This window comes from Takifugu rubripes, chromosome 1 (assembly GCF_901000725.2).
Source record: "Takifugu rubripes chromosome 1, fTakRub1.2, whole genome shotgun sequence".
Classification (NCBI taxonomy): domain Eukaryota; kingdom Metazoa; phylum Chordata; class Actinopteri; order Tetraodontiformes; family Tetraodontidae; genus Takifugu; species Takifugu rubripes.
Window position 1 is genome coordinate 8,743,004 of NC_042285.1, and position 13,408 is coordinate 8,756,411.

At 43.0% G+C, this 13,408-nt stretch overlaps 1 protein-coding gene across 3 annotated transcripts in view; it reads left to right on the forward strand.

Annotated features, from left to right (window-relative positions):
- The window catches only part of LOC777993 (myosin-16), a 35,092-nt gene that overhangs the window by 16,591 nt on the left and 5,093 nt on the right, over positions 1–13,408 (forward strand). For 2 of the 3 annotated variants that reach the window (XM_029835990.1, XM_003961555.3), the window contains exons 5-13: positions 313–403; positions 6,457–6,513; positions 10,548–10,634; positions 11,098–11,343; positions 11,436–11,553; positions 12,270–12,397; positions 12,514–12,710; positions 12,798–12,930; positions 13,016–13,232. In XM_029835990.1, the coding sequence (XP_029691850.1) occupies positions 313–403; positions 6,457–6,513; positions 10,548–10,634; positions 11,098–11,343; positions 11,436–11,553; positions 12,270–12,397; positions 12,514–12,710; positions 12,798–12,930; positions 13,016–13,232 (1,274 nt within the window). Of the gene's footprint in view, positions 1–312; positions 404–4,850; positions 5,003–6,456; positions 6,514–10,547; positions 10,635–11,097; positions 11,344–11,435; positions 11,554–12,269; positions 12,398–12,513; positions 12,711–12,797; positions 12,931–13,015; positions 13,233–13,408 lie in introns of those variants that run through there. The other variant, XM_011605338.2, reaches the window with a different exon arrangement.

Sequence of the window (13,408 nt, forward strand, 5' to 3'; positions counted from 1 at the left end):
TAAATGCTGACAGAGGTCAACCTCCAGGAGTGCTACAGTGTTGCTTTGCCATGTTCCTCATGTAAGGGTTGATTCAGACACAGGCTTGATGATATCTGGCACAAAACTAGGTGTCCTGGCTGTGATGGTTTTTAAAAACAGAGCATGCTGTATAGACATTCACCTCAGGAATGTGACATAATTGACCTAATTGGTCTTTATTTGGGGGTGAAACCTATCCAGTGTCCATGTCCATGTGAAGTTTTTAGCTGACTGCATTCGTGCTCACTGGGGGTTTCATTAATGCCATTTCATGTGTATTTCTCTCTGAAGGCAGGAGCTGGAGATCAGCAGCACCACTTCAAAATTACAAGCAGAAGAGTCTGTCAACAGTGCACTGCAGATGAAGATCAAGGAGTTCCAGGTTAGACCAGCAAGCACAGATGCACCGATCTTTTTGCCAGCTCGTCACTGCTGATGTAAAAACAAAAACCTTTCACTCCAATTCAACTTTTAGACTTTTTAATGGCAGTTTTAGGTAAAACCAGTTAGTTATAGCAATAACGAAAGCTTTGTGAAACTGAAAACTCAAATTAAGCTTCCAGTAATCCTTTTTGCATTTTAGCTATTTCCTGCTCTTAAAACAGGAATATTGTATTTCATAGCATGGAGGCACCTGTAATCTCAGGTATCACCTTATTACAATGACAGCACATTGGTATTCATGTTCAGCGGAGAGACTGGATAAAACAGTTCCTTGGAGTCCTTGAAAAAGGAGCCAATCGGTGATTTTACCCAGATATTGCTTGTCTGGACTGTTGACTAGAAGAAATTGGGTCCTGAAAAATGAAATGCAGGCACAGCTGTCTTACAGGGGAGTGCTAAGACACATTCCTGCCTTTCAACAGAGCTGCTGGGCTCTTCCTGGTGATCGGAGCTGTCAATACACAGGTCGCCGCCTTTCAGGAGATCGTTAAGACATGCCGCCTGCATCTGAAATGATAGTCATCTTCCGTTTCCTTCACAATGGTGGTTGCAAAAAGGAGTGGCTTTTAGGGTTAGAAAATACTTTTTCATATTTTAAGTTGGAGCATTTTTTGTTTGAATTCTGATATATTGCTTTTATATGATGAGTCCTGGAATGGACTGAAGTTGCTACCACAGCTTTTCGCATGAATCTTACTGTCTTCGAGTTGAAAGAAGCACAACAGAGGGACAGATTCGTCCTCCATCTGTGGAGCATGTTTCTGATAATGTGATGCATAAAAGCAAATTATGATGGTTAGCTGTTGAAAGCAAGTGACAGACACTAATGAAGTTTCATTTTAAAGCTCTTTTGCACCGCTACTGCTGCTAGACAATGTGATCTGTTCCGATGAGGTTTGTACCATAAAGGTCACCTTTGTCTGTCATTGTAGGAGTGAAAGGAGATCTATGGGGGCAGGCATGTTTTTACATTTATTATATTGCTTTTTCATTACACAATGAAGCCATTATTCTGGATATTATGGATATTTCTGCTCCTTTCACTGATAAAGATGCAGGTGTACCAGCAGTCCAGGCCACCTTTAACACACAGGTCCCACTGGTAACCTGTAAAACTCAAAGTCAGCAAAAAACTGAAGACTTTTCCTGCTATTCTTAGGAAAGTGAATGAGCTGTCAGTGGAACGAGGGACTAGCCTAACCTATTCATTAATCACATTCTATTTGTCTTGGAAAACAGGAATACTGCACATTTCGCACATGGGACCTAGCAGGGGAAACCTGCCCAGGATTATTTCTATAGAAACCTTTAGCTCAAATATGTCAGGCTCACTTGTATCAGGACTTAGGTAGCAGATTGAAACAGTGGGCTGACCCCAAAAATAGCCATATAAAACATTTGCAATAGAGCACTTGATCAAAGGAAATTCACCTGAGCTGTCAGATGCTACGAATACAATCTGAGATGGATTTTGGCAAATGGCTTAGCTAGGATAGATACATTTGTCTGTTTTAAAGCATGCTCGAATGAGAGAACGACAGGGGTCACGAGCCTGCGCTCATTACTTTTTATTACGTCTTCATCCCTTTTAGTGCATGTTACACTCAGTCGCACTGCTGTTTAAGGGTCATCCAGTCTGAGGAGATAAAGCTCAGACTTGCCCCACAACCGGTTCAGTTCAGACCAGATGTTTTCACTCCACATGTGTTTGCTGTTTTCTCTCTGTTCAACGGTTTTAGTCAATTAATTGAGAAATCTGAATCTGAAGCTGAATCTGTAGACTTAGGACGCATGTTGCACCCTGTTCATTTGTCTTTAATCTGGTTTGGGCTTTTTGGATTTGGGGAAGAATGCTGAATGTATTCCACCGCAGCTAGGTGGTGGCTCGGCTAGGCTGTTCCGCTTACATTGTCATGCTGAATATGTCTCAAGCTCCATCTCCCATTTACAGCTTCTCGGGACCTCAAATAACCCTGCTTTTGGGGAGAAAAGAGATCTGCTGGTGTTAAATGGCACTATGAGGAGTGTGGTCATTAAAGGCTTTGTCAGTAAGGAGAAGGATTTTTCATCTCTGGATTTGAAGGGAAGCCAGGGCAGAGTGGCCAATACTGGAGAAATAAGATCTCCTGGATTTAGAACTGTCAGCTGTCTTGCAGCAGCAGTTTGGACTAGCCTCCAAAATATCTCCATTAGCTTGAAAGTTACAATAATCCAGCAGGAGAAATATAGATTAACACTTTTTTCTGCATATGTGAAATATTGCCCAGCCTCTGTCATATAGTTGCTGTGTTCACATGGTTCCATCTAATACAAATTAAAGAGATAAATAGCAATATAGTACGGCACTCTATATAATAAAATAATACAGTTTTAGCCTGTGTGAATCTAAAATTTTTGGGGGGGATTTAAAAGAAAAGAGGTATCCCTAACTGGTTGATGAATTGTAGCAAGTGAGAGGTGGGAGGGCGCTTTTGGGATTTGGGTTTTCCAACAATAAAGGAGTGTACTGTTTTCATGCTCCATGGTGTCAAACTGCTCAACTTTCAAAAGATTTGCTGTTAAAACAATACACAAAGGTGGATTTGCCAGGTCTTCAAGTCAAATAATAAAGCTCACGCGTCTCATCATTTCTACTATCTCTGATCTGACCTGTGTCAACACATTGTCTGTAAGGCTTTGACCAGGTGAACAGCACCTGTCACCACCCAGCCAATGAAACACCTGTGAACAGCTCTGTGCTGCCATCTGAAGCCATTTAAAAGACCAAAACAGGGATCTGAATCATGCGATCATGTGTGAACCTCTACGATACACTGACAGCAGCAGCGGTTTCTGCTCCATGCGCAGAGCAGAGGCACGGCTCACAATTGTTCACAGTTGTTTTCCCGTCCAGCTGACATGTAGAGTGGGGAGGTCTCCGAGGATATGGCTGCCCACGTTGTGTGAATATTCTCACAGACACACGTAGAGAACTAGGAGGCCACATCTGATTATGATTTAGCCCCAATTATTGTGGGTTTTGAGAGCGTTATGGAGAAGGACGCACAGATTCATGGATTTGTTAACTGCGTTAATTAGCCTTCTTCCAGGCCAAAACTTGCTTGATATTTAAATTAATTGACCCCAAAAGTGTGTGAAAACAATGTAAGTGGGTTTAGTGGTGAGCCAGTATTATGCTCAGTCTGTTGGGGCACTGGGCTGAGAAGCGTAGGTTTCTCAGTTCAAGCCCAAATCATGGAAGGTGTTCAGGGAATAGGGAAACACCTTCAGCACATCAGAACATCTTCAAAGCACTGCCCACAACCCACAATTCCTAAGATAGGGCCCTGTGATGAGCTGATGTCTCATCCAGGGGTGTCTCATCCTAGCTTTGCTCATATGTGCACCCTCCCTGTGACCCCAAAAGGGATGAAGCCATCAAGAAAATGAACCAGTCACATCGTTTGTTAAATTCAAGCTGAGTTTGGTGATTGGCCATGCTTCAAACTGTGGTCAAATGCTGAAACAGGTTCTAGAAGAATCTATACTACTTCTACAAACTTTTTGGCAGTTAAACTTTTTGGTGGTTTAACTTTTTTGGTGGTTTGATGTCACATGTTCCACCCTTCCATTCCCTCAATTCAACCCCTAAAATCCCCCACACACCTCATTGTCATCTGATTTACTGGTGGCGACAATTTGACTAGATGCTACAAAAGCCAAGTGAATCCTTAACCCAGATTTTTAAACCTGCTGGATGAAGAAAAGTTCCTGCCTGGACATAGCTGGAAGGAGGATAAATGGATGGATTACACTGGGTTAGAGAGGCCTACTGTGATGGGGTAAAGGCCAGACAAGGTATTAAAATGTACAGATTATAATGGGTCAGAAGGGCGTGAGACATGTGTACATCACTTTTACATTTAACACAGAACATTGCAGCTGTTTTCAACAGTAGGCTTTGTTTCTTGGCTTAAGAGAATTCAACTGGACTTCAGTTCATGAAACATCTTGAAAAAACTAACAGAAGTCCAGTTGAATTCTCTTAAGCCAAAATTCTCTTCGACCTGTATGACTGAGAACATTCCCCGGCAGTAGACTTTGATGTTTCCCCACATAATGCGCTTTGTAATACGGAAGCTGCTGAGGGATAATGTGGAATAAAATGTAAACATAAAAACAACCATCTAGATTTCAAATCTACAATGCATTTATTTGTGCGGTCTCTCTCTGACATTCTGACATCTGTTGCTTTTTGTTTTTACCAATTATATTAGAGCCACAATCTTTATTTTGAGAGTGGTTTGAGGCTGTGGAAAGTAGGGATTTAACAAGAAACAGACACAAGAGTGGGGAACTGTGAGAGACAGAAAAGGGCTGTGCATGTATAAGGGGGTGTGGACAGTGAAATGCCGCAGGGGAACAACGGTGAATGTTTGAAAGTATGTGTATGTGTGTGCACGCGCATGTGTGTGGGACAGTCAGTTAGTCAGTCATTCAGTTGTGCTGCTGCTGCCTCACCATGGCTGTTCTCTCTGCAGACGTCCTGCGCTGGCATGTAAGTTTTTATGAAATTCTTTTCTTTGCTTAGCTCGCAAAAAATGCGGGATCATCATTTTTGTCTTAACCCCTGGCATGTCTCTACAACATTTTTAAAACCAAACTGTTGCACAGACTTGCTTAAATTGAAAGAGATGAGGTGCACGTGCATGTAGATACTCTGCTCCCATGGTTCTCTGCTGGCTCTGGTAGGCTCTTTGTGAGCCACTCAGTGACTTTCACCACATCCGTAAAAGCAGAGTGTAAATGCTGTTATTGTGAAGAGCTCCAGGCTATGTGCCCTGTCAGACACACTTCCTGACACCGAGACACAGATACGGGCTGGAGATAGTTCACAACATGACACAACTTGGAAGGATGCAGCCCTGTTGGGAAACGATAAATTTCTTTTTATTAGCAGTGAGGAGCGCAGTTTTGGAACAGGTTCAATGGAGCAGAAATGCACCGTGGGAGATTTATTTAGGTTGGAAATTGTTTTGACTGTCGGTGCAGATTTGCATCAAATGAACAGGCTGACATGTTAAAGTGGAAAATTGTTTTTATGTGTATTCTAACAGTCAAGGGGAGACACTCAGGCTTTCAGGTAAAAGAAGAAAGGGGATAGTGCTGCCAACTACTTGTTTGTAACAGCACTTCAGTGCAAATGATAATTTGAAATTTGTCAAAATGTGTAAATTTAACAAATTAGTGAAAGTCCTAGAAAAAAATATGTAATTAAACCACAGTTATAAAAAGGTCACATATATAAAAACACAAAAGAGATCCTGGGTTTAGTAGTGGTATAGAAGTTCAGTTACTGCGGCTAAAATGATTTACAGGTAATAAGGCATCACTTTACTAGCTCTTATGGCGCAATAGTAAATGTGGAACAGTTGAGTGGAATAGTGTGGAGAGTGAAAAAATATACAGAAAAGCAAAAAAAATAATTTAATATGCAGTGAACTGTGTTGAATGACCGAAAAACAAATATGATCACAGGTCGACAGTAGTATTTTTTCATCTGGGAACTTTAATTGGCAAATTATAACTGACCTTTGTCCTGTTAGACCAAGAATAATATACATAAACAAAGACAAATTCCTGGCAGTCATGAAAATGGGAGCGATGTTCGCTGGTCTCGGCGAGCGGACACAGCCAACCCAGCCCTGGGTCAGAATACAGATAATGATGGTGACTACCGACATTCTTGCCCTAAATTGCTACCTGAGGAAAAATCCAGAGGCGTGCCCAATCCTCAGTGAAAGGATACGGAGCGGCCTCGCCACACATATGTGCTGCCCTGAAATAACAAAACAATCACGGCTGTAACGCCCCATTTGCTCCATGTCAGAATGATATAGGCTTGGTGCAACCAGAGCTGCCTGGCTTCATGCATCCTATAGTTGTACTTTATATGTGAGTGAAAACAGACCATTATTCCTCTGATGTCTTCTGTGACTTTTCCCTCTCTAGGCCCGTATCGAGGAGCTGGAGGAGGAGCTGGAGGCTGAGCGGGCCATGAGGACCAAGGTACTGTATAACGTCCTTCCTGCACCTTAATGCGTGTCAGACCTGCAGAGCAGTGAGATGTTCAGCTCACACAGTCAAGCCTTTGGTGCTGAGGGATGGCTAAATCTGGGGGAAGATTATAAAAGAGGAGGTGCTGATCTGTTGTCAGCAGACAGTGGGGTACGTGGAGTACTCCTGCGCCTCTGGTCACCCCAAACTATCTGCACCTGTGATAATAAACGTGGGAGGGACGGACCTTGTGTTTCTGATTAACTTACAGGGCAACCTCAGGGGCACCCAACATCCTTTTTCCTCATTCTTATTCTTTATTTTTTCCAATCCCACACATCCACAAGCTTTCTGTTGCTTGTATCTCCCTCACCTTGTTCTGCTAAAGTCAAAAATGGAAGATGTTTTTATTTTCTTGCTTCCTTTTCAGCCTCAGGAACCCTGAGGCACTTTCTTGAATTTCAACAGGGATTTTTTGAGTTTCAACAAGGATTTTTTGCCATTTCTCCTTTGCATTTTTCCAGATTAAATTAAATGCAAAAGCAAATTTAATTCTGCTCTGCGATGTTTAACAAAATCACAATCGAATATGGATTTTGCCAGTTGAAGATGTTTTTTTTCTTATCGTGGTACTTTTAAACAACTCCATTCTGATGCTGTCCTTTTCAAGTATGAGGCCATTTTGTTTTAAGGATTTAGCCGCCTCTTCTCCTGTTCTTGTGATGTGCCAGAGCTATTTACCCTTTAGGGTGCTTGAAAAAGTGAAACTGCTCCACTTGAAGAGCACTTCATGAAAACGACAGCGTTGACAGTGACTCTCAATTGTGTTCTCAAAAATGTAAATCGATTCAGTCTACTCGAGTACCTAAAGTATCTGAGTTTGAAAAATCTAACCAGAGATGCCCCTACCATATTAGAGTCCGCACGTTCGAGCTTTCATACAGTGCATTTGGTTCTTATGTAGATAATCTACCCAGGTGGGCTTTTCAAGTACTTGTTTTAAAGGAGACACACTTGAAGTGTGTGTGTGTGTGTGTGTGTTTAAGACTGAACCTGGCTGCCCCACTTGAAGACCTACCTTCTGTTTTCACGGTACAGTAGGCGGAAAGACAGATAATGCAAAGGTACATATTTCACCCAGCGTGGTAAATAGAGTGACAGTGGGCCCGAGGATGTGATTTGCACACTTCTCCCCACTCTGGGTGGTATTTGTTAATGACGCTTGCTTGGGTGAACCACCCCCAACAGCACCAGCACCACCCCTTTACCCCCAGCCCACTGGGCCCAGCAGTGAAAGAGGCAGGCCAAGACATGTCGGTCTTTATCTGTTTCACAGACTGCATCTTTGGGGGAGCTCAAATCCAACATACCTCCTGCATAGACAAGCTCGCCATTGTTGGGCTCTGCTCCTCGGGTCGTATAGAGGAGATATCATCAGAAGATGGAGGCTGTACTACATTCTGAGGGTTCTTCATCTGGATGGAATGTCAGACACAAACCCACCAGGGTTTGTGTCAGCTTTGACTGAGACATATCTTTCTGGGTGGAATCAGAGATTTATGTCCGATGTGTTTTGGATATCAAAGACCAAAATGCTAATGGTTATTTCACATTTGATTTATTAGCCACATTGTGAGTTGATGCTGCCTCAGACTGGCTAGACTCTCCCTGATAACCAAATTACTCATTATAGTTGGTCATTAATCTCGTCCATGCCGGCCAACCATGTGTTCTCTTGCCTATGTGGTGATACAAGCTGTCAAACTGGCCAATCAAGATCAGTGTGCCAGTTGGAAATGAGGAGTGCATATGTCAGTGCATCCTCAAAAATCTACGTACCTGTTTTAAAAGAAAATCAACTGTAAATGCAACCAGGTAATTTCCCCAGATATTCTGACACACCCAAAGTATAGATATGAGTAATGCCCGTAGTAGGTTGCTTTTAAAAGAAAGCTGCTTTGCTTTGATCTTTGACAAGAGCAAAGTTAAGAGTCTTTTCAAAATCCAGAACATCACCAAAATTTAAAAAACTCTTCCAAGGCCCATTATCAATATTTCCTGAAATTGACATTCATACCTTTTTGAGTGGTTTTGCTAACATTCAAACAAATGTCCACTCTGCTTGGCAGGTTTGTAAAAACAGCAGCACAAGTAATAAAAAGATAAGGTTTAAAAAAAGACTCAAATTCAATATGGTTGATTCTACACTGCTCAAAAAGTATAAAGAGAACACACAAATCTAAAATCCTATATGTCAAAATATAAATCAATTGAGGACTTGGTAGAAATAGAAAATGAGATCACATGTTGATCCAAGCTGTATGATTTTTCCTCAAGACAGTTCTGTGTGTGTGTGTGTGTGTGTGTGTGTGTGTGCGTGTGCGTGTGCGTGTGCATTTGTGTGTGTGTGTGTATGTGTGTGTGTGTGTGTGTGTGTGTGTGTGTGTGTGTGTGTGTGTGTAAGGGGGCACTCTCATCGTCCAGCAACTGCTGAAACACTCCACATGAGCCCAGGCATTGTCACACACCAGTAGCAATTTAGAGCCCACTTCAGCAGCACGTGTGCCATTTTAGGACAACTACAAACATTGTTTTAATTCCACTTAAGAAGGCCAAGCAGCTGGATAAACATGATCCTGATTGAACTTAATCCAGTGAATAAAGTTAAACGGTAGTGTTCCAGCAAATGTTCTCCTTCTGGCAGTAGTCCGGATAACAGCTGTCATGACAGGATATGTTTGATTGCATCGGATTGGTCCAGGCTTGCGTGAGCACACTTTGTATTTCATTTTGCACCGAGATATTACATCAGTATATTGATATATACATATATATTATCCTGCACTTGGGCTCGGTGGATTGAGACTAAGACCATCTCGAGTGGATGCTTCTGGACTACTTCATATTAATGTTAGCTTAAGGCACATTAAACATATGTTCTCCATCATTCTGAAGGTGCACTCCTACACATTCACAATCCTCAAGATGGATCTTCCCTCCACTGCAGACCTCTTTAGGGCAGTGACCCTCTATTAGAACAAAGATGGGAGTAAGTGGCGCTGATCCGGAGGAGATGTTGACTTGGGCAGTGGTGTGGAGGAGAGCGACGAGTGAGTCCAACCGTCTCTATTCACCCAGACGGCTAGGCTGGAGGAGTGGGAGCTACAGGTTGTGAGAGGTGAAAGGAGAGGGGGGGTGTCATCTGTTTTTCCTCCCTCTGCCTAGGCTGTGATGATGACTACAGCTCATTGCTGGAGGCTCAAATCTTTTTTATAGAGCAGCTCCAACACTGACGGCGATCTTTACAACAGCTGTAAAAGCTCCACATTATAACTGCGAGTGCCATTAAGTGGAACGCTGGCTGCCTGTGCATGTAATGACTTGCCATTTTAAACACGGCATTTGTGCCATTAATGGTCACTCATATATCAGTATTTATGAGGTTTGTATTCAAATGATTTGTTTGGCCAATTCCTGGTACATAGAATTTGGATGGATATAATGTTTTATTAATGGCAAGGTGAGCAATTCTAAGAGGGTGTCTTCACTGTCTTCACTGTGAATTATAAAGGTTGGTCATACGCTAAAAGTTATGCTCAATTTGCTTCTTTTTACATTCGCATTGGATTATATTTTACATACAAAGCACTAAACATTGGTACCCCTCTCTCTGTTCCTGCAACCTGCTGTTCAAATGATGATTCCCATGGTATCTCAGACAGGAAACGGGGTTTTTCTGACAATATTTGGATTGTTTGACAGCGGCTAACCTCTGGGTTGCTCAGACTGGATTACCAGACACCTTCTGACTTTTAACCTCTGCAAAGATCTCTTACCCTGCAGGCTGTCAATCACTGAATAGCCCCTGGTGGTTAAATATCCTATCCATAGAGATGGTTAGAACAGAAGAAGATGAATGTGTTGATTTCACTGATCTTATCTAAGTCTTAAAACACTTGTTAAGGTTAATTTTGAAGTCTTACTTTTGGAACATTTCCCTTTTTTTATTCAAGAAATCCATTAATTGATCTGTTGTTCTATTGCAGGTTGAGAAACAGAGAGCAGACCTATCCAGAGAGCTGGATGAGCTCACTGACCGACTGGAGGAAGCAGGAGGGTTCACCGCCACTCAGGTAAACTACATACAAGTCATACAAAATCCATTCACTTTGACTATTCAGCAGTCAGAATGGTAATTATTAACCTATGCTAACATTAGCATAATTGATGTAAATTAAAGTAAATGATTACAAATTTGTAGTTGTCATGTTATTTGGTCATTACCTACTTTTGGGTGAGGCCTTGATTTTTCCGTTATGACAAGCAACAACAACAACGGAACAAAATTTGAAACATGATACCCTAATTTTTGCAAGCACTCTGATGGATATATTATTTAAGTAAGATACTGGCCCATCAGCAACATCTCCACATTGCTGTTTTAGGCATTTGTGGGCTTAAATGATATGGTCCAAATCGCTTCCTCTCCAGTGTTTACCCAATCTGTTGTTGTTTTTCTCTGTCAGGGTTAGGTAATGCTAAAATAACGTACAACATAACATAACAGAGAGTTTTCACATCATGTCTGACTGACAGATGGAGCTGAACAAGAAGCGCGAGACTGAGCTGCAGCGTCTGAGGCGAGACCTGGAGGAGTCCTCTGTCCAATCAGAGGCTCTGGCCGCATCCCTGAGAAAACGTCACAGTGACACTATGGCAGAGCTGAGCGAGCAGTGCGAGGCTTTGCAGCGGGTCAGGATCAAGCTGGAGAAGGAGAAGCAGAACCTGAGGATGGAGGTGGATGAGCTATCAGCATCCCTGGAGACTGTGCAGAAAGCCAAGGTCAGGACACAGCATGTCCCATAAGTACCACTAGGAGATTCCTGGAGCATCTGTTGCTGATCATGAAGTGTGCTGCTGTGGTTGGGTTGCAGGTATCTTCAGAAAGCCAAGTGAAGAAGCTGGAGGAGCAGCTGTCAGAATCCTCCCGGAGAGGAGACGACCTGCAGAGGGTGCTGACTGAACTCAGTGTAGCCAAGAATAGACTAACAGGTAATTCAACACAATTAATTGTCAGGTTAGCTTTAAGACACAGAGTCTATGTTGCTGTACTTTAATTCAGAAGCTAAATGGACTGGTTAATCTGGGGTACCTGCACCAACACAGGCCAGCTTCACACTTCTAGCCATAGGCTGCCTAAATTAATTTTTCCTGAATGGGACTGTACAGATTTGTATTTAATGGGATGAGGATGCATTTGGCTCCTCTCAGGATCGTTTAGAAGAAATGAGCTGAGCAGAACCTACCCCAGTGTCATCACTAAGCGGAGGTTCTGCGCTCCTCACTCATGACTGACACCACATGGTTTCATTGAACTGGAATACAGAAGAAATCTGCAACTGTTTTAACTGGCTGCATCGCAGTCATCATAAATGGTGAACTGACACTGCACACACAGCAGAAATCCAGAGTGCCACGTTAACAAAACACCAAGGCTTTTTCCTTGTTTACAATGGCACAGTATCTGTTCCTTTATTCACCGCAAAGCAATGCAGCAGAGATTCATATGATCCTTATGAGGATGATGAGTCACGGATGCTCCATTTGGATACTTGCTGGGTTTTTTTCCTGTGACATTTTCACTTGGGAACATGATGTCATCCACATCAATAGCTGTAACCAAAGGACACCCCTCCAAAAAATAAAAAAAAAGCTGTGCTAGCTGTAGTTTTTTTTGGGATAATCAGCATTCTTGTGGGTCCTGACAGCTGATAATGCAGACATGGCACGGCAGATGGAGGAGGCCGAGAGCAGAGGTAGCCAGCTGAGCCGCTCCAAAACTCTCCTGCAATCCCAGCTGGAAGAGCTAAAGAAATCCCTGGAAGAGGAGGTCAAGGTCAGTGCGTGTGTGTGTGCTCGCATGTGTGTTTTAAAGCAAAAATGAGAATTCAGATATCCAGGTGCACAATCGCATTGATGCATCCACCCTGAATTGACCTGTTGTACTCACAGTGTAAACAGGCACTCACCAACAGCCTGAACTCAGTGCGGCAGGAGTGCGAGGTGCTGAAGGAGCAGCTGGAGGAGGAGCAGGAGAGCAAGCAAGAACTGCAACGCCTCGTCTCCAAGCTCAACAGCGAGGCGACACACTGGAGAAGCAAACACGAGGCCGACACCATCCAGCACGCTGATGAACTGGAGGACACCAAGTGCGTACAGTGGGCTTCGATGTTTTTGGCAACGAACATTTCATTTCTGTCAATATCTCATTGGTCTCATCAACGTGTGTCTCGTAGAAAGAAGTTGGCCACCAGACTTCAAGAAGCTGAGGAGGCTGTGGAAGCCACCCAAGCCAAATGTTCTTCACTAGATAAAACTAAACAGAGGTTGCAGGGAGAGGTGGAGGAGCTTTGCATAGACCTAGAGAAGGTAGACAGAAAGGCATATTGTGAGAGCTTGTTGATGACATCACAGTCTTCTGTTCTTGTCTTTGAGCGCATGTCTCCTCTCCCAGGCCAGCAGCTGTGGTCAGGCATTGGAGAAGAAGCAGAGGATCCTGGAGAAGCAGCTCGGAGACTGGAAGCAGAAATGTGAAGAGCTGGTCACTGAGGTGGAGGGCTGCCAGAAGGAGAGTAGGCAATATGCTAGTGAACTCTACAAAATCAAAACGGCCCATGAAGAAACCCTGGAGCAGCTGGAGGCAGTACGCAGGGAGGGCAAGGCCTACCAGGGTAGGAGAGTGGTCCAGCCCCACATACTTCTGTGTCTTAATAAGTTGTGACTTTTCAAGTTACTGGAACTTGGTGCATTTCTGAACTCATGTGGGGGTTTTCTCTTCATGTAAATTCTTGATTTAGTCTTTTTTACATTGAAAAAACTTTGACATCCTCTCAACCTTAAAGGAACC